Consider the following 21,870-nt stretch of genomic DNA (forward strand, 5'->3'; position numbering starts at 1 on the left):
TTCTTGCTGTAATAATCTGAAGATAGTTGCCTTGGCAACTTCATTCTCTTCAATGCCAATCATCTTTGTTGCTGGTTTCTTTTTCCTCATTGCTCGCTGTACGTATGCCATTGTATTTACAAGTCTATTGAAATTGCTGAATCGTCCCCACTGAACAATTGGTTTCTTTTCTTCAGCCTGCTTTATGAAGGTTGACGTGGGTATGTTCTCTTCATCTGCAGCAAAGACAAGGTTGACTTGCTCAGGCCACTTGCATTCTGGTTGCTTCAACCAGGCCGGCCCAGTGAGCCACTCACTTCTCTTGAGTTCATCAATATTAATGGCTCTGGTGCCAATGTCTGCTGGGTTGTTGATTCCGCTCACGTGTTTCCACTGTGAAACATCAGTTGCATCCAGTATCTCAGCCATACGGTTGGCCAAAAACACTTGTTGTTTGCGGTGAGAGCTGTGTAGCCATTGCAGTACTGTAGTTTAGTCAGACCAGAAACTGTAACTATGTATCTTCATCTCGTGTTCTTTGACAATTTGTTCTTTCAATCTCACTGCCATCACCGCTGCTTGCAATTCCAAGCGTGGTATTGAAAGATGTCTCATCGGCGCGACTCTGCATTTTGTGATTACAAATGCTAAGCCGGATGAACATTCCTTTGGTTGCGAACGCAGATAGGCCACTGCACACATCGTGTCCTCAGATGCTTCAGCAAACACATGAAGTTCAATTTTGTTCTCCAATGTATTGAAGTATCTTCTGTCAATGCTTGTTTCGGCCACAATAGGAAGCTGTTCCTTCCAATTCAGGAATTCTGCTTCTTCGCCGGGCTCGACTTTGTTGTCCCAATGTTGCCCATTCTTCGTCCAGAAGTTCTTCAGCAGTCGTCTCATGCGAACACTGAATGGAGCAAAAATTCCGATTGGGTAAAATACTAAAGATACCAGAGACAAGATCTTCCTTTGGGTTATAGGAGCCTCAACTTCTTTGTTGGTACCTCTGCAGACCTGAAGACTATCGTCAGTAACATTCCATTGCAGTTCAAGTACAGATGATCTCTCTGCATTTGGTTCAATATCAACTTGCTTGGTATTGCTGATTGATTTTAAGTCTTCAGGTATCACTGCGTTCACATCATCCTTGTTGCTAATCCATTTCTTCAACTCAAATCCATGTTTCGAGAGAAGTGGTTGTAGCTGATTGAACAACTCGATACCTTCTTCGGTGGTTTCTACTGATTTATTTAAATCGTCCATGTAGAAGTTGTTGTGGATTGCTTTTGCCGCAATAGGGAATTCATACTCATTATCAATGCCGACTCGTTTGAGAGCGTAGTTCGCGCACGTTGGTGAACTCTTTGCTCCAAAAACGTGGCGCTGGTATTCGTATATTTGCACCGGCTCATTAACTTTTGGTCTCCATAAAAATATCAGGGCGCTCCTGTCTTGTTCAGGAACCTGCACCTGCAGAAACATTGATTCGATATCAGCTGTCATGGCTATTGGTCCTTCGCGAAATCCGAAAATTGTTCCAACTAACCCATGTAGTATATCTGGTCCGGCTAGTAGCTTATCGTTCAGGCATACTTGTTTATACTTTGATAGAGCGATGCAAACACGGCAGACTTTACCGGGTTTGTTCGGGTTTAGGACTGGATGGTGTGGCAAATACCATTCTTTCCCAAAAGTGGCCTTGATTTCTGATTCGTTCAATATTTTCACGTATCCCTTCTCAAAATCTGCATCTATTGACTGTTGATACAAACTTTTAGATCTGGGTTCATTTGGAACCTTCGCTCCAATGAGTGAAGCGTACCCAAGGCTAAGCCGTAGTTGTTTGGTAGGTTCGGCTCTGGTTCACTCCACAGCATTCCCACTTCATACCGCTCGCCTGTAAACTTTGTCGCACTCTAAAGCATCTTTTGTGCTTGCAGTTCCTTCATGGACTGACTGACGACGTTTTTTTTGGAAGCATAGGTTTCTATGTCCCACCATGACTGAATATTTTCTGCCATTTTCACATCTTCTGTGCTGGCGAAATGACAAACATTTTGTCTCCTGTTACCTTTCATGGGTCCACTAACTACCCATCTTAATTCTGTTAGGACAGCGAAAGTTCACTTTGTAGTCCAATTTTGTAGTCTAATGCTCTTTGGAGGTTGTACGCATCTTGATCTAAAATGATGCCAACTTCCATCAAATTAAAGCTTCTGTTGGGAACTACACTCAAATGGTTGAACATTTGTTTCAATTTGCTGTAGTCATAGTTTGTGCCTCCCAATAAAGATGATGAGTGTACAAACGCCTCAAGCGAATGCACCTTTGAATGTAGTCCCTTTAATTTTAGAGGAACCTTTTCTGTCTTCAGTTCTCTTGTTCCATGTATGCCAGCTATGTTGAGCGCTACATCGGTGCCTGCAGCCTGCAACTTCTTCTGAACGCTTTGATCGATGAAAGATACCGTTGATCCGCTATCAAGGAAAGCATAAGTATTAAGTCGGTTGTGACCGCTCTGTATTGATACAGGAACTATCTGAAGAAAGCTGGTAACTTTGTCACTTTGATTTATTGTTGCTCCGCTTACGTTGACTGCGTGGTTGCCCTCATCCATTTGGTTTTCTGAGTGTAACAATCAATTGTCTTTTTTGGTACATCCGTTTATCCCGCACGCTTTGACTTTGCAACCTTTGATCGCATGTCCTTTTCCCAGACATCCATAACATAAGCGTTCTTTCCTCACTGCCACATATCGATCATTCACACTCATGTTTTTGAATGACGGACCGTTCCAAATTTTATTAGTGCCATCGGCTAATGGACAGTGATCGCTTTGCGTTTGCTTGGTTTCTTGCAGGTTGGAACTTGCACTGAATTTCGATGTCTTCAAGAATCGTTTTTCTCTATTTGCGTTGCGTCGGTATTCTTCTTTGCGTTCCCCTTTAAACGCTGAAAACCCTTCATGCACGAATGCCATTCATGATAGCCATTTTTCAAACATGATTAGATCAGGCCAGTCCTCGTCTTTGTCACCGACGTAGAACCACCATTTTTCTTTAAGAACCTGTGGTAGCTAATCAACGGCCATGTACAATGTCGAACTTGATTCCAAATCACCAATATGTTTGTACTCTTTGAGCACGTTCACGAAGTTAGATACAATAAAAGAAAAATTAATCAGGCCGGTTGAATGAGGTTTCACTTGATTTGCCATTTGTAGGCTCTCGAGCTGCGCATCCATAAATACATGCGGTCTTCCATATTTTCTTTCTAAAATGTTCCAAGCAGCACAATAAAACTGTCCAAAATCGCCCATTCCCGAGATTGCAGATTTTGCTTTGCCTGTTAGCAGAGTCTTCAAATGGCTCATTTTCTCTGAGTCGGGAATCATGCGTTTATCTACTGTTGCTATGAACATGCTAGACCACTCAGGCCACTCCAGCGGGTTTCCGTCAAAATTGTTTAACCTCAATTTTGGTAAACTACTGCTTGAATGTCCAGTGTTGTAGTGCCTTCCAGCTATCGGCGATATATCCCGCTTTTCAATACTTGCTGAGCGTTTGCAAGTGTTTGAGTACCATGGGTAATGCCTCTGTTCGTTTCGTTCAGGGCTGATGTCAAAGCGAGCTCTTGGTCGAATTGGTGTTCGAGTATCGTTCGTCGAACTCGCCCACTCCGAGACATCTCTCCCTTTTGGGTCCAATTGAAGGGTGAATTGTCTTGCGCCTTAGTCCATTGGGAACGTAGGTCATCTTTCTCCAATGCTGTTCTTTGCAATTGACGCGCTAGGTGTCGCTCCTTTTCCCGAAGCTGATGTTGCATCTCTAGTTCTTTCATTTGCATTTCTAGCTCCAACCTCTTTCGATCAAATTGTGCTCGTTCAATTTGCAACTTTGTTTCGAATTCAATTTCAAATTCCTTCATTCGTTCTTCAACCTGACTTTTCCTTGAAGATGTTTCCGAAATGTTGTCTGTATCCCGGTTGATTGTCTAGACGATTCGTGCAACCGTATTCGTCGTTGCATAGCTTGTGTTATCATGGTTTTGGTTAAACTCTGGAATTCCAACGTTTTGTTCTGTCTGATGCAATTTGTTCGCACGGTTGCTCTTCATTGGCATGAAGAGTTGACTGGTTTTGCTGGCTTGACATGTTTGTCTGTCCGTGGATATACGGTAACCACTCTGCGTTCAAATATTGAAAGTATTTTTCTGTCTCGACTTTGCGTTTTAAAGAAATATCTGGGTCTCGGAGAGTCTCAGTTTTCTTATTCACGAGTTTTTGAATGCTGTCGTCCAATTGCAGTATCTGCTGATTAAGAGTCTTGAGCTTGCTTGCTCGATCTCGATTCTTAATGAGCTCAAAACTCTCTTTCTGTTTCTCTAACCAGTTGTTTCGCAATTTGCTGATCTGTCTATACAAAAAGCTTTGACTCTGTGACGGAATCACTTCTTGTGTACTTTGGGACTGCAGCTTGAATCTCTACAGCTCCTTTGTTTGTTCGCTTTAATTAAGTTTTGCTTTTCAACATTCCTATTTGCTTTGCCTAATTGGCTTTGCGTTGTTGAATTGCTCGTTGGGTTTTGTTCTCGTTCGTCAATGATTTCGTCAATTTGACTGTTGGGTTGGACAGCAGTTTATTCCACTGTCCGGGTCGGCGGACCAAATGTAACGGCTGCTCTCCCACAATTGACAAGGAAAGCTTGACACCGCCCTGTTCGTTTTAGCGGTTCAAAATCTGTCCGGATATTTTGTTTTGCAATTCGCCTTAGTAACTGTATATCCGCTATGTTCTTACCGTTGCATTGCAATATCAGTTCGTATATATTGGCTAAACTTCGTTTTTTCAACTATCAATTTGAACTGGATTGCTACAGATCACACAATACGGGATCTCTTTATGTATACCAGCTCAATCCGATAGAAAAAACAAATCAAAGACAAAGATATATGTCTGAGACCTGTTTGTGCAAAAATATTTAAATTTAAACTTAAGTTGGCTTTTACTGTTTGTACTCACAAGTTGAGAATACCAGAAGATGGGGTTTTAACAGTTAAATTTCAGCTCCAATAATTCGTTGATACAAGATAAAGTAACAGAATTTACTGCTCAAGAATAATATTCTGAATACAAGACACAGTAACAATTTACTGCTCAGGAATATTTCTAGTTCAAGACACAGTAACACGTTATTTACTGCTCAAGACAATTTGTTTTAAAATTTTTTGCTGAGTTATACTTTCAGCCGTTTTCTGCGGCTGCTACGTTTTTCTGTGCGTTGCTTTTTGTTATTTCCCCCTTTTTCTCTTTTTTATCACGTGACAAACTGTAACTAGAACTAGAACTATAACTATAGCTATTAAATGACTAGGACAACAGAAAGTGCTTTGTTTCTATTTTCCCGCCTACGCAAGCTTAGCGAGCTCAGCTCCAACACGATACGTTTAAAACCGATAATACTGATACATTTCAAACCAATACGCTTAAAACCGATAATACCGATATGTTTAAAATCGATTCGTTTGAAACCGATAATACCGATTCGTTTAAAACCGATACCTTTAAAACCGGTAATATCGATACGTTTAGAGTCGATACGTTAAAAACCGATCGTACCGATATGTATAAAACCGATACGTTTAACACCGATAATACCGATATGTTTAAAACCGATACGTTTAAAACCGGTAATACCGATGTGTTTAAAACCGATAATACCGATATGTTTAAAACCGATACGTTTAAAACCGGTAATACCGATGTGTTTAAAACCGATAATACAGATTATACCGTCATTTTCGAACGCGGAAAGTCAAACATGCCGATCGTTTCTTGCGTCGTTTTTGTTTGTTATTCTGGACTATGGTAGGATGAGGTCTGTGAATCAATGCAGGAACAGCCCAACCAGATTAGAGTGGTGAACTTGTGGTCTGATGCGGCTGACCAACAGTTGGACACAATCAAAGTCTGGAGAAATTCGGTTCGCACTTTTCCGTCTGGCTCAAACCCAAAATTCGCTCTGTTGGGTTTGGCGCACTGGAATTTTGAACTGTTCGGTTTACCTCATAGCTACTTTTTGGTCTGTTCGTCTGGTTTTGTTGATACCCATATTTCTAAATTCCAGTGTTTTTGTCTTGACCAAGAATTTCGTCTTGTGTATCCTCACAGTGGCCCGGGATCTGGGCCAGTTCTGTCTGACCCCTGGTATTTAAAATTCTTAGAATAAGTCAATTTGGCCCCGGCTTCCTTTTGAGATGCAATTCGGTCATTGTTCACTTTTGATCTGTACGACACTTCTGAAAAAAATTTGAATAGTTATTCAGTTTTGAATGGAATCTATGTTAATTTACTCTTTCCCGGTCCGAACATCTTCCCAAAAATAACGAGGATTTCTCCCTTTATTTCTCTCCGCTTAATTAAGGGTGGAAGAGTGTATCATTAATAGTGTAAATTTAAAAAAGTAGAAGTGGAAAAGAGGTAGAGTGAGGATTAGGCCCCGTCTTGCCTCTGTCGAACATGCTGGGCTTTAACCAGTGCGTCAGCTGATTCTAACTTTCATTTGCTTTTCTGATTCAACTTTTCAATTTAGTTATAATGGTATTTGTATAAGAGTGTGATTTTTTTATCAGTCCACCTTAAAGAACACTTTATAAAGACTGTAAAAAAGAGTGAAGAGAACAAATACAGTTATTATTTTTTTAAATTACACTCTTAAACTCTTTTCCCCCAATAAATACGATTGGAATAAGCATTAATTACACTCTATTCCCCGCTAATTAAGGCTGAATTAAGGGTGAAACCTCGGCCCGGGTTGTGTCGGTTGATGAGCAGTTTTTTTTTTTTAAAAAAGCATTCCAAGTTAACTTAAAGTTACAGCAGTTCAACTTCCGTTGCCAAGTTACTCCCTCTCCAATTTTGATCTTTATTCGAGAAAAAAATAAACAGAAACCAGTTAGAACCAAATAAATACTTTCCTGAAAACTGAACAAATTTTGGCGGCGGCATGTTTTAGGATTATGAGTTTTAACATTTGTGAGTAATATTTTCTACTCATTTTTTTATTGCTGATAATAAAATTATAAATTGTATGCATTAAGTAATTTTTCTTTCACGATTGCAATAAAGATGGCAGAATCCAATAATTAATTGAAGAAAAATCTCGAAAAAAAGTTCATTTGCAAGGAGAGTTCATTTTGCCCGATTATCGATGATGTACGCGATGAGTTACTAAACAAAAAGTTCACCTAAAATTTTTGACATTTTTTTCTCTCATTCTACACAAAAAAAGATCTCCCAAATATCGCGCATACAGCTTTCAGGATATTTTCGTTAAATTTCGAATATCAACTATCGTGGAAGCTCTGTCAATTAAGAAATAGGAGCAAATTGAAAGCGCTCGCATAGTAATCAGCCTCTAAGCCACTAAAGGTTAAAAAACCAACGTTAAAAATAACGTTTTAAATTCAAGACGCTTGAAAGACAGGCAATTAGACAAAGCAGAGACCTTAATCGGACAATTGTTTTAAAAATGATTTTTCCCCATAGTTATGATTCCAAAACCAAATAGCTGTTGAATGCACTCTGAATTAAATTCAAGTAAATTTACCTGAAAAAACACCTGAATTTACCTGAATAGTTCAGGCAAATTGCTCCCAATACGTGTTTTTTTTTGTTTTTCGATCAAGATTTAATTGAAGTAAATTTTTTGTCATTTCACTGCTGAATGCAATCAAAAAGTATTTTCAGGTAAACACACCTGAACTTGTTCAGTTAAAAATTTACCTGAACTACAATTCAGGTGTGGTTCAGGTGCTTTTACTTCTGAAATTCACCTGAACTTCCATATACCTGAACCCGGTTCAGGTAAATTTACCTGAACTTTTTTTAGTGTGTACAATTAAAGACCAGGTTTTTGGATATTCAATATTTTAACAATTTTGTTTTAAGGCAAGTGGAATGAATTTCTGGTTTAGTCCGTATTTTTGTTCTCTTTTTTGATATCAAGTCTGTTCAATTGAGTGCTCTGCAGATCAATTGCTATTTGGAAGCAGTTTGAGCTCAATGGGTGACGACTGTAACCAGAGTACAAAACGTAACAACAATTTCATGCAACATGTCGAAAAGGCGGTGAAATAGGATAAAGCGAAAAAATGATTTGTTCGACTTGACGATGTACAAAAAATATAGCAGAACAAGTGCTGGATTAAAATTCAAAGTATAAACAGCATAAATAACTGAATATCTACCTCCCTAGAAGAGCAGCTTTTGATAGTAAACAAATCAGACCAAACCGCACACAAAAATAATCAGAACAAACTGGGCTCATAATTTCAATTTGCAATAACTTGCTCACAGGTTTATTCATAAATGATAATCATATTATGATAGAAACACTATTCAGTTTTGAGATTATATGCTTATTACGAAATTCCTTCACGTGTCATTATTTGTAAATCGGGTTTATTTTTCAGTGGATTGCGATAATGGCATAACTGGGCAGTGGGCTAGCAAGCTGTTTGACAACAACGATTTCTTGGTCCATTCTCTTCGCATATGGTAAGTCTTACACGAGTGTGAATTTTAAAAAAAACTATCAAAATAGATTTGAAAATATTGTTACTTTGATTTCGAGTGTTTTCATAATCTTAACTTCAACCTGGTGAGTGCTTTTCAAAACCATTGCAACTGAGCGACTCGGAAATGTAGCAAAAAATGAGCGAAAAAATGGATACACAAATTTTAGAGTAAAACAAGGAGGCTCGGTAATCTGCGTTCGCACATTAAGTTGCGACCCCGCTCATCTACATTTTTCACTTAATTGTCTACCAAATGAGGAAGAGATAAAAAAAATTTAACATATCAACATATCGTTCAACAAACTACTAAACGAAAAAAAAATATTGTTTCTAGTGGGCCTATGAGACCTGTGGCTACCATAAAATGAATACCAGAAAAGACGGCAATAAAAATCAAATAGTTACAAACATTAATTACGACCAAAACTCCTTGTCCATTTTTTGAAAACCACTAATAACCAAATCAAAATGGCATCAGATAAAAATTATGCTCAGAAGATTAACCGGCACTTCGTTGGAACAAAATATTGGATTTTTCCTCAATGCGACTTGGCAACAAGTAGACTAGAAATGAGCAAAAGGGGCAAACTTTATTAAAACATTGCTTTTTTTAAAAAAAGAATTAAATTCGAACTGATTAGAAACATTACGCATCAAATGAAATCATTGAGAGAGTTTTTTATACCTCAATAGAGAGCGACTGAGGCCTTTCATTATACAGGATATGTCATACAACTAGAAATAAAACGACAAGTACAGGCAAAAACTAAAAATTTCCACGAAAAATTATGCACGAAAACGATGTCCCCCCTAATCAATTAAATATTAAGCTGATCCCTAAAAACAATAAAAACGTTCCTTTGCATTATTTGAAGGTAACAAAAATTCGTAAATCAAATGACGCCCATTATTGTGATACTGTGAAAGGAGAACAAAAAACCTACAAAAAAGGGGCAAATTTGCAAATATCACGAAAATTAATTTTATGAAAACTGGTTGTTCCCAGAAGAAAGACCACATGAAGAAATTAAAACCGTTGTAAAGAGCAAATTGTATTTTTAAAGATAATTGAAGTGAATTGTACATAGAGATGCTTAGTTACAATTTAACAGAAATAAAATTAACAGATCTCAAAAATCTATCTCTTTTTTATTGAAAACAAATATTTTGCAAGTTCATAGCTAACAAAAGCTCTCGACTAAAAAGTAGACAGTTTGTCTTGCAACTACTCTGAAAATTAATTGCTACTGTTTTTAATGAGACTAAATCATAAGACTACAAAATAACATTAAAAACAAGCTGAACTAATAAGTTTCACAAACAACTTTACGAAACCACAGTTTTGAAGCCATTAAATTTATAAGCTATTAACCGCGAGAATATAACTTTTTCATATGCGTCTCCTTTGACCATTATAACGTCTTTTTGTATAACGACTATCACAAAATGACAAAAAAAGAACCACAAAAACTGAAAAGTATCTAAACTTCACAAAATTCTTCTGAAACAAATTGTCTAAGCCCTTAAGACATCATTCAAAACGTTTAAACAACAGAAAAATTATTGTTTGATTCAACAAACCATTGAAAAAAAAATTTAAAAAATGAGGGTAATTTACGAAAATGAAACAACCTTGTATAATACGAAAAAAACGCAAACAAGAACAAAAAGGGATAAGTTGAAGAATATTATTACTTTTTTAGAAATTTATTTCGAAAGTGAAAACAACCATTAGCTATTTACCGGTATCAGTTATTAGGTTCATTTGTTTATCTATAGCAGGCCATTTAGACCTTTTATTACGCAATATTTGGCATTTGACAACAAAAATTAATAACAAATAAAGGACAAAAATTAAAAACTCTATCAATTTCTGCAAGAGAATGGTGTCGCAGCCCTTCAAACCATATGTTATGAAAACAAAAAATATGTTCAGTTTCAATTGTTGTAAGGCTATTTTCAGATAGATTGTTGAATAATGTTACAATTTACAAATGAAACAAAAACGACAGCAAAAATGGGAAATTATGCACAAAATTCAGAAAATTTTGTGTGAAAACTCGTAGTACCAAAAGCAAGAAAACTTTCTGTTAAAACAATCGGCCACAAAATTAGTTCGTCTTCATATGGAGGAGAGATCGACCTGCACTTGCTGAAAAAAAAACAAATTGTTGACTAAAATATTATAAAAAACTGTTAAGTTCAAAAAATCACAGATTTTTTCCCTAAAACAAATGCATTCAATAACATAAGAGACTTTAGGTAACAACCAAATGAATAGACAAAATTCATTAGCACCTCTTGAGGAAGAAATTTAGATATTTGAATGGTTAAACTTAAAAATCTGACTGCCAAAAGAATAACAATTGAAGGCAAAAGACAAGAATTCAGGAAGTTTTACTAAAACTCTTCCTCAAAGCCATAAAAACCCTTTGGTTCTCTGAAAACAAACTGTACCTACATTCGGCCTCAAGTTTACGTAAACTGGAGCTGTCATTAACGGAGCTGTGAATGAAAAATATTGTCAGTAACTAACATTAAAAAAACAAAAGCAAAATATTTTTGAAAAAAGGCAGCATCAAAATAAAAACCAAAAAGTCTCTGAATCTAAGAATCCATGATACTGTCGCCCCTCTCCCTGATTTTGTCGCGCGCCCCACAACCCGACCAAGTGTTCCAAGTGTTTGCGAATTGGACCAATTTTTGCGTGGAATTCATAAAACTATTTAAAAAAAGAACGATGCATTTTGTATAATTATCGAGTCAAAACTGCAAAAAACGGCAAAGTTTTAAATCCAAAAGACTTTCATACGGCACCTAACTGCAACTAGCGCCCTTTTGAGATTAGGGAGTCTGTTTTAAGGTTTCTAGGTCACTAAGTCTGGCAAACTTTAACCAAGTGGACCAAAAAAGCATATTTTGTGCCATTTTTGATGAAAAAAGTTTGAATTTTGAAATTTTTATCAAAAGTTTTAGCCAAAAAAACTTCAATCAAACAATTCGGCAACGCTGTTCTATCTATAATGGTAACAACAACACTCTGCCGTTAAAACTTTTAAATTATTGTGAACTATATTAGCGAAATTGTGCCAAATTTTACCAAAAATTACTGAAAATGTGAACAAAAACAGTCGAATGTTCACTAAACTTTAAACCTCGATAACTCCCTGTAAAAAGCGAAAATTGAAAAAATCTTTTTATGTCCGTATTCTACACTGAACGGGCTTTTCAATGATACCACTCACAATTCTCTACGATGAATATATCGATCGGCCAAAATTGACTGAACAAAAAAAACCCAGTTGAGAATATAGTTCCTCCTCCTCACTAAAGTGGGGGTCGGAACAAACAATTGACTTTCATCTTGGCAGTTTCATTGGGGACGCAAATCTGAGCAAACATATCAGCATAAACCAAGTGCAAACCAAAAACGAGCTGAATCATCCCAGCTACGATAAAAATGAAAGGAAGATTACAAGAATGTACTGGTACCGCATTGGGATCTATTCTGTTTTGGCCCCACAGAGTTTTTTACGCTCCCCAGTTACAAATTATATGTTGCTATATTGCATGTTACTCTGTAAAAAAATAGCACGTGCGCCTGGGGGGCGTAAAAGATACAAACCCACTAAGCTGGGGGGGGGGGGGGCAAACAGAATAGATCCCCGCATTGAACTAAGTAAAGTTATGTTAACGTTTGTAGAGCGGCTGCCGGAGCCCTACAAACCAATTATTGGCATCGATGAAACACTTGAATATTTTAAAACCTGAATTACACAAAATACAAAACTATACAGAGGACTTTTTTCCTTAACTCGCAAAGTCGGGATATATGGTGGCGGTCAAGCAAGCCGATAGGCAAGCAAGCCGAATTTTGAAATTGAGGTCAAGTAAGCCGAAAAATTTTCGGATACCCGTATTTCAAGTTGCCCCTTGCTTTGCGCGCGTCGCGGCTTCGCCGCGATAACCGACCCGCTATTTCCGGATTACATCCCACAGCGGATGAGAGGCATGGCCATGGACAGCGGTCTGCTGAGGCCCGTACCCACTAGATGTCTAAAAACTGACACATTTTTGTTTCTTTGGTGCATTGGAATACATTATGCACTATAATACTACGCAGAGTATTCATTGTAACGGCTGACAATGTATTATTTCTGATAGATTACATAACTATTACATAACTTTCGGCTTGCTTTTCTGTCGACTTGCTTGCCTATCGGCTTACTTTGCATTCGCCGGGATATATACACTTCAATTTGGAACGGCTTGGATATAGACATCCGTCTGTGATCGTTTGATCATACCGATATAATTCTTATGTCTCATCCTGGGTAAAACAGTCCACTTATAAAACTTTGTCATTTTGATATCCATACAAGTTGTGCAATCTTAAAGTATGCGTGATTTGCTGGTGACTTTATAGATTAAAAAATTGACCAAAAAAAGTCGAGAAATGGTGAAAAATTTGAAAGCTGGCTTTGGTCTGAAAATAAACTCGGGCTCAGCTAATTAGTATTTTTCAGGTATTCAAAATTTAATGCTATTAATTCATTGAAATTCTTTTTTAAGCTTTGAGACAATCAATGATTTTTTTTGTTTAAAATTATCACAAAAGTTTAAGAATCCTTTAACGTTTATGATAATTTTTGTGAAGATTTTACGGTATAATCTTCAATTTTTTGTATTAGGTCGAATATTTCGGTCGTTGCCAATGGGATAATTGTACTTATGCTGGCCTATGAACGGTTTTTGATGATCTGCAGGCCAGGTCAGATCACATTATACGACAAGAACAAATTTTTCATATATGTTCTGTCGACTGCCTTCATTGCTATCGTTGGACCGATGTCGTTTTTGGATGCTACAATTTCCACTTACTTCTACGTCAAGGAGAACTATTTCCTCGATGACGTTTCTATAAATGATGAGCCATTTTTTTTCTGAAACATAGAAAAAGAAGAAACAAACAGAATTAAAATTTGGAGATTTTCCATTATTTTTCATCTAGCGTACTTCTTTTTTTCTTTTGCTTTCATGAGGCTTAAATTTAATCAATTTTAAAGATAGCAACAACAAGCCTCCTCTCCTCTCCTCTTTTGTCCCCTCCCCTCGTCACCTCTCCTCTCCCATCTCTCCCCTCCTCTGCCCCTCCCCTCCCCTTTCCCCCAATGGCAGTTTTTCTTACTTCACGAAAAACTGGGTGGAAATTTCGCAGCATTTCAAAATTATAACTCCTACTCTTGGCAATGATACCAGAAAGTTAAGTAAGTCTAAAAAGAAAAAACTGAAACAAATTCCTCTTCCTTATCTCCTCTTTCCGTTTTTTCCTCCTCTGATCAAGTTTTGTATCGCTTTTTGAATCTTTCCTGGTTGTGCCCCTCCCCCAGCTTAGTGGGTGCAAATTGTTTGCATCCCCCCAGACGCATGTGCCATATTTTTGAATAATGACTTAACATGTCATTAGGCGTGCTCTGTAACTGGGGGAGCAAAATGTACTGTGGGCACAAGCGTATATTGAAAAAACAACACAAACAAGAGTGTTGTTTTTATTGAAAAAACAACACACTTCCACCTGCTCCACAATTTTTCCGTCCTTCCCAACTTTCCCTGTGACTTTCCCCTTTTCTTTTTGTCTTTTTCCTCACAAAAACCAGTGTACCGCAACCCTGTAAAACTTGATTCAAATAAGGACACTACGACTTTCCTTTAAAAGCCTGGAAATTGCGGGAGGAAAAAGATAATAAACTGAATAAACTTTACTGTTCTACTCTACGATTTTTCAATGTTTCGGAATATCTAAAGATGAAAAATTAAAATTTTCATGAAAAAATTGGCAATGATGGGGTAACAACAAAACAAGAAAAAACAAAGATAAATAGAGAGATCAAGATTGCGTTTTTGAACAATTTTTCTATCCAAATTTGTTTACTCCTTTCTGGTTATTCTGCGTTTTTGCCCACCCCGAGGTCCCTTTCTGGTTGGGCTTTCCGATTCTTCTGAGGTTTTACCCACCCGAAAGACCCCGATCCTCTTCTGGTTAATCGCTTCACCAACCCCTGCTCCTTTTTGGTTCTTTTGGGGTTTTGCTCACCCCAAAGACACCTTTTTGTTGGTTGTCCCCCCCCCCCAAACCCGCCCTCCCTTCTTGTTCTTCTGAGGTTTTACACAAACCACAGGTATCCTTCTGGTCGGTCGTTCCCCCAACCCACCGCCTGCTCTCCGGTTGTTCTGGGGTTCTACCCATCCCGGAGAACCTCTTCTGGCTTGTCGTTTCCAAATTCTCGCCTCCTTTCACTCAACCCGAGGGCCCCCTTGTTGTTTGTCTTTCTCCCAAAAACTTTCCTTGTTTTCGTTTTTTCTTGGATTTTTTTTAGCAAACTTAAGGTTGCAGCAAGAATTTTGATAGGCAGGTACAGGTAGGTTTTGCAACCGGCTGAACTTGGTATTGGTATTGTTAGGTTCTGGTATCAATTTCCGGAAGTATAGGTAGGTTCTGGCGTAACTCTGGTATTGGTGTCAGCTAATAGGTAACATATTCAAAGTTGGTATGTATTGGTTGGGTTTTTGTGGTAGATTTTCTTTTTGGTTGTAAATTGGTAGGCTCCGGCATTTGGTAGTCTTTGGATTTGTTACGTATTGGTAGGTTCCAGCTTTTATTAGTTAATAGTGTTAGTTGAAACTCGTTACGTAAACTTTAACGTAGATAGAAAATTTCCCTTTTAACACCTCTATTGGGTACGGTTATATATTTCGCACAGTCTAGTAATTCCCAGTCTTTGGGTAGATATAGATAGATTGATGGCCTCATACAGAAAACGGTTGTTATACGATTTGACTTAAGAAATTGAAATATCTTCTAGCTAGTCTGTTTTTTTGGTTTTGTGAACAATTTTGATCTCCCAAAAATGGTTGAAACGAAGCCAACTACAGACAATACAGACCCAAACAAATTCTAGTACATCATCTTCAACAGAATTGACAATGGTAACACAACAACCCATAGCCACTAAACCAGATATATAGAAGCGTTTGGAACTTCCTAACTCATGATCAAAAATACCAAAAAACAACCACATAATGACTGTCTAATTGCTTCTATAATGTCTTCAGAGGATAATGAAACTTTAGAGGGCACAGCTACAGAAATGAAGGAAAGGCAGCATATGATTGAATCAGTTGTCAGAGCACAGTAGCTTGAAGGCATAAGAAAGACAATATGCAAAAAACAGGATAAAAAGCAAAGGACACTTTTTTTAGCAAATCATATCTGGTGAACTCTTCCTAATTTCCTATGAAAATTTTAATAAACATGACCTTGCGTTACATTTACATCAATGTCCCCACCACACTGTCTTCGACAACAATCTACCGGCTCATGAAACTATTGAAGATACTGCCTGAAAGCTTGCCGATAGCTCTTGTTTTGTCTATTAAATTAGAAATTATGTGCTAACAACCCTATTTGTCAAGAAAATTTCAAAGCCCTTAATTTTTAAGATAGCATCTGCTCCCTGCGGGGCATCAACGAAATCGTTCTTACGTTTTCCTTTTGGAAATTCATAAGGTGATAGAACCTCTTTTGGTTATTTTATTCACTTCCCATTGACACAGTCAAGCTTCATTAATGCTCGATAAACAAATGTTGTCTGCTTCTGCACAAAATTTTCGCATGCCAAATTGCTTTCAAAAGTCTATGTTAAATTGCAGGCCAGATCTATTCAATGTCTGTGTCAGATCTATATAATGGTGATTCCTTGATTTGGCCAAAACTGTGCAGCAGTTTCATGCGTCTATTGACAGAGCTCCAATGATATCTTGAGAGTAAATTATACATCAAAAATCAAAATCAGCAGGTAAAGTAAAAGCACTCATTGAGGACTACGGCTGAAATAATAATTTCTAGGCTTCAGCTTTTTGTCACCTGCAAAAAGAATAGGGAGATACATAAAAAAATTGAAGTCGTTTCTTGAGCAAAACAAACAGATTCATATCACCCAATTTATTCCAACCAAAGAGCAAGAAACAATTTTTCCCTTTAATTTTGACAATGGTGTATACCTTCATCAACTAGCATTCATATAAGATTCTCACTCAACTAAAGAACTGAGTGTGGCTGGCACTAGCAACAATGCCTAACCCGGTACGTCTTGTGTTGAACAAATTTGCTTTAGAAACAGATTTCCCACAACCATCTCTACAGGCCTTCTCTGGCTGGCATCAAAAATGTTCCATAGCTTGTCCACAATTAAACCTCAGTGCCCAAAAAACAAAAAAACTACAATCTCTCTTCTCAGTGTACAAAAAGGCACATCCGCTCCAATTGAATGCAGAAATAAAATCAATCCAAACAGTCTGCTGGCAGCTCGCACAGGAAGTCAGAAGTCAAAGACAGACAAACCTCGGTTACACTTCACCCAAGCAATGAAAACTGCCAATTTCTATTTAATTCAACTCACTCTCAGGCTCTTCCAATACAATTTTGCAAAGAGAACATAAAAAACTTTGGTTATGCTTCAACTATTTGAAAACCATCTCGTAGAAAAACACACTTTCAATAAATTTTGCAGCAATTTTGATATGAAACACCACTTTCTTTTGCATGACACTTTGGCAACTAAACCCTACTCAAAATTGTCTAATTTGAAAACCTCGAACCAACAAGGGACAAGACATGTGGTTGTTGATCCTTTCTATTTCAAAAGTGACGATAAAAATTCGGACAATTTTGTTAATTTGGGCAATGGGGGTTATCAAACCATGTTGCTCAGGTCAACTGCAACCATTCTGAATATAAGCATGAATGTCTTTGGAAAAGATGCCAAATTGTTGCCAAATGGCCAAATTGTCGATTGTGCACCGGTTATATTTCAAAAAATGGCATTTCAAGGGGAACAACAGTTCCAACTAACCGATGTTGTCGCCGTTTCGAATCCCAATATGTCACCTGCTGATGCAACAAAATTAATAGCCTCTGCAATTCATTTGAACATCTATTTCAACCAGATCTGCTCCCTGGAATTGGGGACAATAAGGTGTCAATTTTCTTCAAAAGTGACAACCTCGATCGAATACACAGCAAACAAATAGATAAAGGAGCCACGAAAGCTTCATAGGGCGTGAGACCCAACTCGGTTCGACAGGAGCTAGAAGAACTGGCTTGGTGCCAGATAGTTTCAATCTGGTACTGTTCACTCAATTGACCAGCCATCCTAAAAGGGACAACCGTTTGTTCAAATTGGTCTCCGATTTGATAAAAGTGTCCAAAAACGACAAAAGCGTCCTTGATATTTCAGAAAGTACAAGTAAACTCGTCAAATGTCATTATGGATTTGATCTCCCCAGGAGAGAGAGAGAAAGCTAAACTCCCAAAAAAACAATTGGCTGGCAAAAAAAAACAACTACGTCGATTAAGCAATAAAATTTTGAAATATTAAAGGTTCATGCAGATGCACGCAGAAAAAAATGGAAAGATTTGGAGAGTGGTTTTGTCACACAAATTGATTGATCAAGTCAGAGAACAATCGAAAAAAAACGATCGTTTCCTCCTCAATACCCCGTTATTAATGAACAAACCACGCAAAATACACCGTGTTAATAATTCAGAGTGTTTTCCAGAGTCAATCCTTAAACTCCATTCTGCTGATAGGTAAGTATTCTTGGTAAGTAATCATATAGGTATAAATTTGGTTTTTCGGAGAATAATATTGCGCTGTCCACTGACATTGAACAAAGTCCCTCTAGGTTAAAGTCGCCGCTGAAGACGGAAAGTTTTACGTTTTATCTGGAACAATGACGGATGTCTCGATATCCATAACAGTTACAGTTTTAGGACCTTTGAATCACCGTGCCTTGCCTCATATGCTTTGCGCAAAACATGAAGATCAGTTTGGAGACGCTCCTAAAGATGTTGAAAGCAACATATACATGGATGGTCTCTATGCTTCCTCAGTTTCCCTCGAAACCACTTATAAAGTTTACAAGGAAAGAGAAATATTTTATCCAAAGGAAACTTCAAACTAATCTAATGGAATTAAAAGAATCATTACCCTTTAACCTCATCGGAGCCTAAATTCAGATTCTATCTAAAACTCTGTTACTCATAATCAAAAGGCACTCGGTTTGCCATAGAACCTAGTTTTAGATTGCTATGTAAACAAAAAAAAATACAGCAAAATACCCATGTAACAAGTTTGAACCCTTTTTTTATAAGGGCTGATACTACTTGACGACAAAAACCATTACGAGCCGAATGGAGCAAAGACCAAAATTAGACAAGCTCCTATTGCTCGATAATATCCAGGACTTCTTCAAGCTAAATACAAAACTCCAACTCCCTAGGAAACATTTCGTAAGCAGAAGTGTTACCTCAATTGAGCTTCATATTATTGTTGACGATTCCAAATGCACTCTATCAGCCGTCTTTTATTTCAAAGTTGAGTACTCAGATCAATCGATCTCAGCTAGAATTGTTATTGGCAAAGCCCGCTAAGCCTCAATAAAAAGCATCACTATCGCAAACTAGAATGGCATTCCCCCATATGCGGAGCTCAATTATAAGTTTTCACATTGATATTTTTGGTCCGACAGCACACAGTTTTTGTACTGAATGAGAAAATTTCAATGCGACATAGATTTTTTTGACACATCGAATTGCCAAAAATCCAGATGTCTCATTCGTTTTCGATTAAAATTACGTCTCATCCACAACTAACCCTGCAGATGGAGGAACTCGAGGATAGAGTGTTGAACAATTGACCATCGAAATTCATATGGATAGGAGTACTGTAATTTTTTGAGTCAAACGTTATCTGAGCGGCTAGAAGCTGTCTACACTCGATACAAGATTTTTTACAATTACTTTAATAAACACAACTGGGTCAAGCTTTGTCAACACGACGAGATTGAGCAGTTGAAACAAATTGATGCCTGATATAGCGGTCTTTGCAGAAAAAAACGCAAAAATGAAATCAGCGCATCATTCTAAAGTTTAACTGCTTTTTTTCACAATATTCAAAGAAAAGAGTTCATCGCGTTAAAAAAGGAATTAAGTTCTCTATTGCTAGCCGACTGAAAGCACTATCATATATTGAGACAAGAATAGCTGGTTACGACCACGTGGCTGCTTGTCGGAAGCAAGTCTTTTGATGACCGCTTTTTATCTGACAATATTTGACGGTAACAATGCTGCAGTTACAGTGATAATACAAAACACTCACACATACAAAACAATTTATTCCTGGGGTTTCGAGAAAACTCGGAACAATCTCATGGAGTTGTATTGGAAACTTCGCTGCACATCAGTAGTTAAACGGAAAAAACGACCATGTTTTTTCTGATAGAATGCTAAGATTTTAGCAGCCCCGGGTGGCTGATATACCTGCGGAAAGATTTCCTCAGAAGAATCAGGTTTGCCACTGACACAAATTTTATTGTTATCGTAGAACTTTTCCCTGTAAAAAAATAAGGGCAGAGTTTCATGGCAATACCTTTTGTTCTCTGCTTGTCCTGTTGTTAAAGTGGTACATCTCTAACTATCGAATGATCTCACAACAGACTCTAGAATCAACTGCATCAAGCGTTTTTTCAACCGTAGAGAAAAACCAAATAGTTTCATCTCAGACTGTGGCAGATTGTTTGTTGGTTTAAACAATGCTCTAGAATCTGGCACTGCAGAACTCAAAGAATCAAACTTGTTAGTAGTTAAGCTACAATTGACGAGTGTAGGGTAGATAAAAAACTTAAACCCCGCTGCTCCTCTTTTAAGTGTATTTTTGGTACAGACTGGTAAAGCTTTTCAAGCTATCATTTTACAAGGTCATTTTTTCAAGAACTTTAACTGACGGGTTTTCTAGCACAAGTTATTTTGAAATAGATTACACATAAACTCCAGGCCCCTCAGAATTGTTCCTAAAGAACCGCTTATAACTGATGCCTAATAATTTTTTGTGAGTATTTCATCTGTGAACTTGTCTCCGTGTTAAATGGTAAGAAAAAAAATTTTTCAAAAACTTCATTACAACAAAGATCAAATCATTTTTGCAATCTGTTCTTGCGGAAGTATTTACCAACTCAATACTTAAGATGTCAACAGCACGAGATGTCAAAAAAGATTAGAGGTAGGCAACCTTTTTAGGAATTTGCAGTATTTCAACCCCCGGGTCCTCTGGCCTCTGGATAATCTAAGTTTTCCGTGGCACAGAAAAGGTTGTCCGATCAGTTAAACTGCAAACGTCATTCGGAGAACGTTTTTGGTCGGTTGTGAAGCTGAGTAAAGTACTCAAATAAAGACAACGTTCGGCAAAAACAGAACAATCTCACCTTCGACAGAAAAATAAGAGGCAACCATTTCCTTCAATAAATTCTCCAGTACGCGCTTAAATGAAAAAAATCATTTATATTAGGCACGTAGCCCAACCATGCTCGTCTGTCAATAGAAAACCTTTCGTTGCCGCTGCTCAAATATCAATTTCGGTGAACATAAAGAATTTCAAATAAAGGTTTATCAAAGAACTCATTTTTTGCAGGGCGTCAAATGCAGTTGGGATTGATTTCAATCAAACGAATTACCATATTAGTAACTCAGGCTTACAGCCTTTCTTACTTCATAAACATTTTTCAAGCAAAACACAAAACAAGTGTATGGTTTCAGTGAAGTAACAAATTGGAAAAAATTCTTGAAACACTTCCTCTCCATCAGTTACTAGAGCATCTCATATTTTGCGGGGGAACGCATATCTTTAAAAGTTAATTTTTTTTGTTCTGAAATCAGTTTTGTTTACATGTCTATCAATCAATGAAATTTTTTGCAGACATTAGCTGCCTAAAACACACAGTGCAGAAACCTTCAACTGAACTGTGAAATGAAAATTTTGCTATTTACGCGCAACGTTAGACAACGGTCGCGATTTTCTTTCGGAAGAACGCGTCCTCCAAGTTGAACTGTTTATCTAAAAAGTTAGCTGTGTAAATTTACAAACAGTTATACGGCCTTGAGTAACGTCCGAAGATTTCAAAACCGTGGCCAGCCGCCAAAATAATAGGCAAATTCTAATAACAGAAGAGCTCATATACGAAAAAAAGAAAAAAAACGGATCTCTGATACAAAAAATTTCGAGTAGCTGCAACTTTGAACTATTAGCTTAACATTAAAAAAGTTTGAAACGCTAGTGTTTCCACTTCGATAAAATTGCTAAAAGATCAAAAAGAGACAGACTCGTTCAAATTCTAAATTTAAATCTAGATTCAAATACGATCAACTCCAGGTTTATCATTATCTTTGGTTTATCAGACATAATGCACAGCAATTT

The 21,870-nt window shown here is 37.4% G+C and overlaps 1 protein-coding gene across 1 annotated transcript; it reads right to left on the reverse strand.

Moving 5' to 3' along the window:
* Positions 1-471: 471 nt before the first annotated feature.
* Positions 472-1,485, reverse strand: LOC142337959 (uncharacterized). The gene has a single exon (XM_075387592.1). It carries the CDS (start codon positions 1,483-1,485, stop codon positions 472-474), a length of 1,014 nt encoding a protein of 337 aa, XP_075243707.1.
* Positions 1,486-21,870: the final 20,385 nt, after the last annotated feature.

This window comes from Convolutriloba macropyga, chromosome 4, assembly GCF_964194025.1.
Source record: "Convolutriloba macropyga chromosome 4, txConMacr16.3, whole genome shotgun sequence".
NCBI classification, from domain to species: Eukaryota; Metazoa; Xenacoelomorpha; order Acoela; family Convolutidae; genus Convolutriloba; species Convolutriloba macropyga.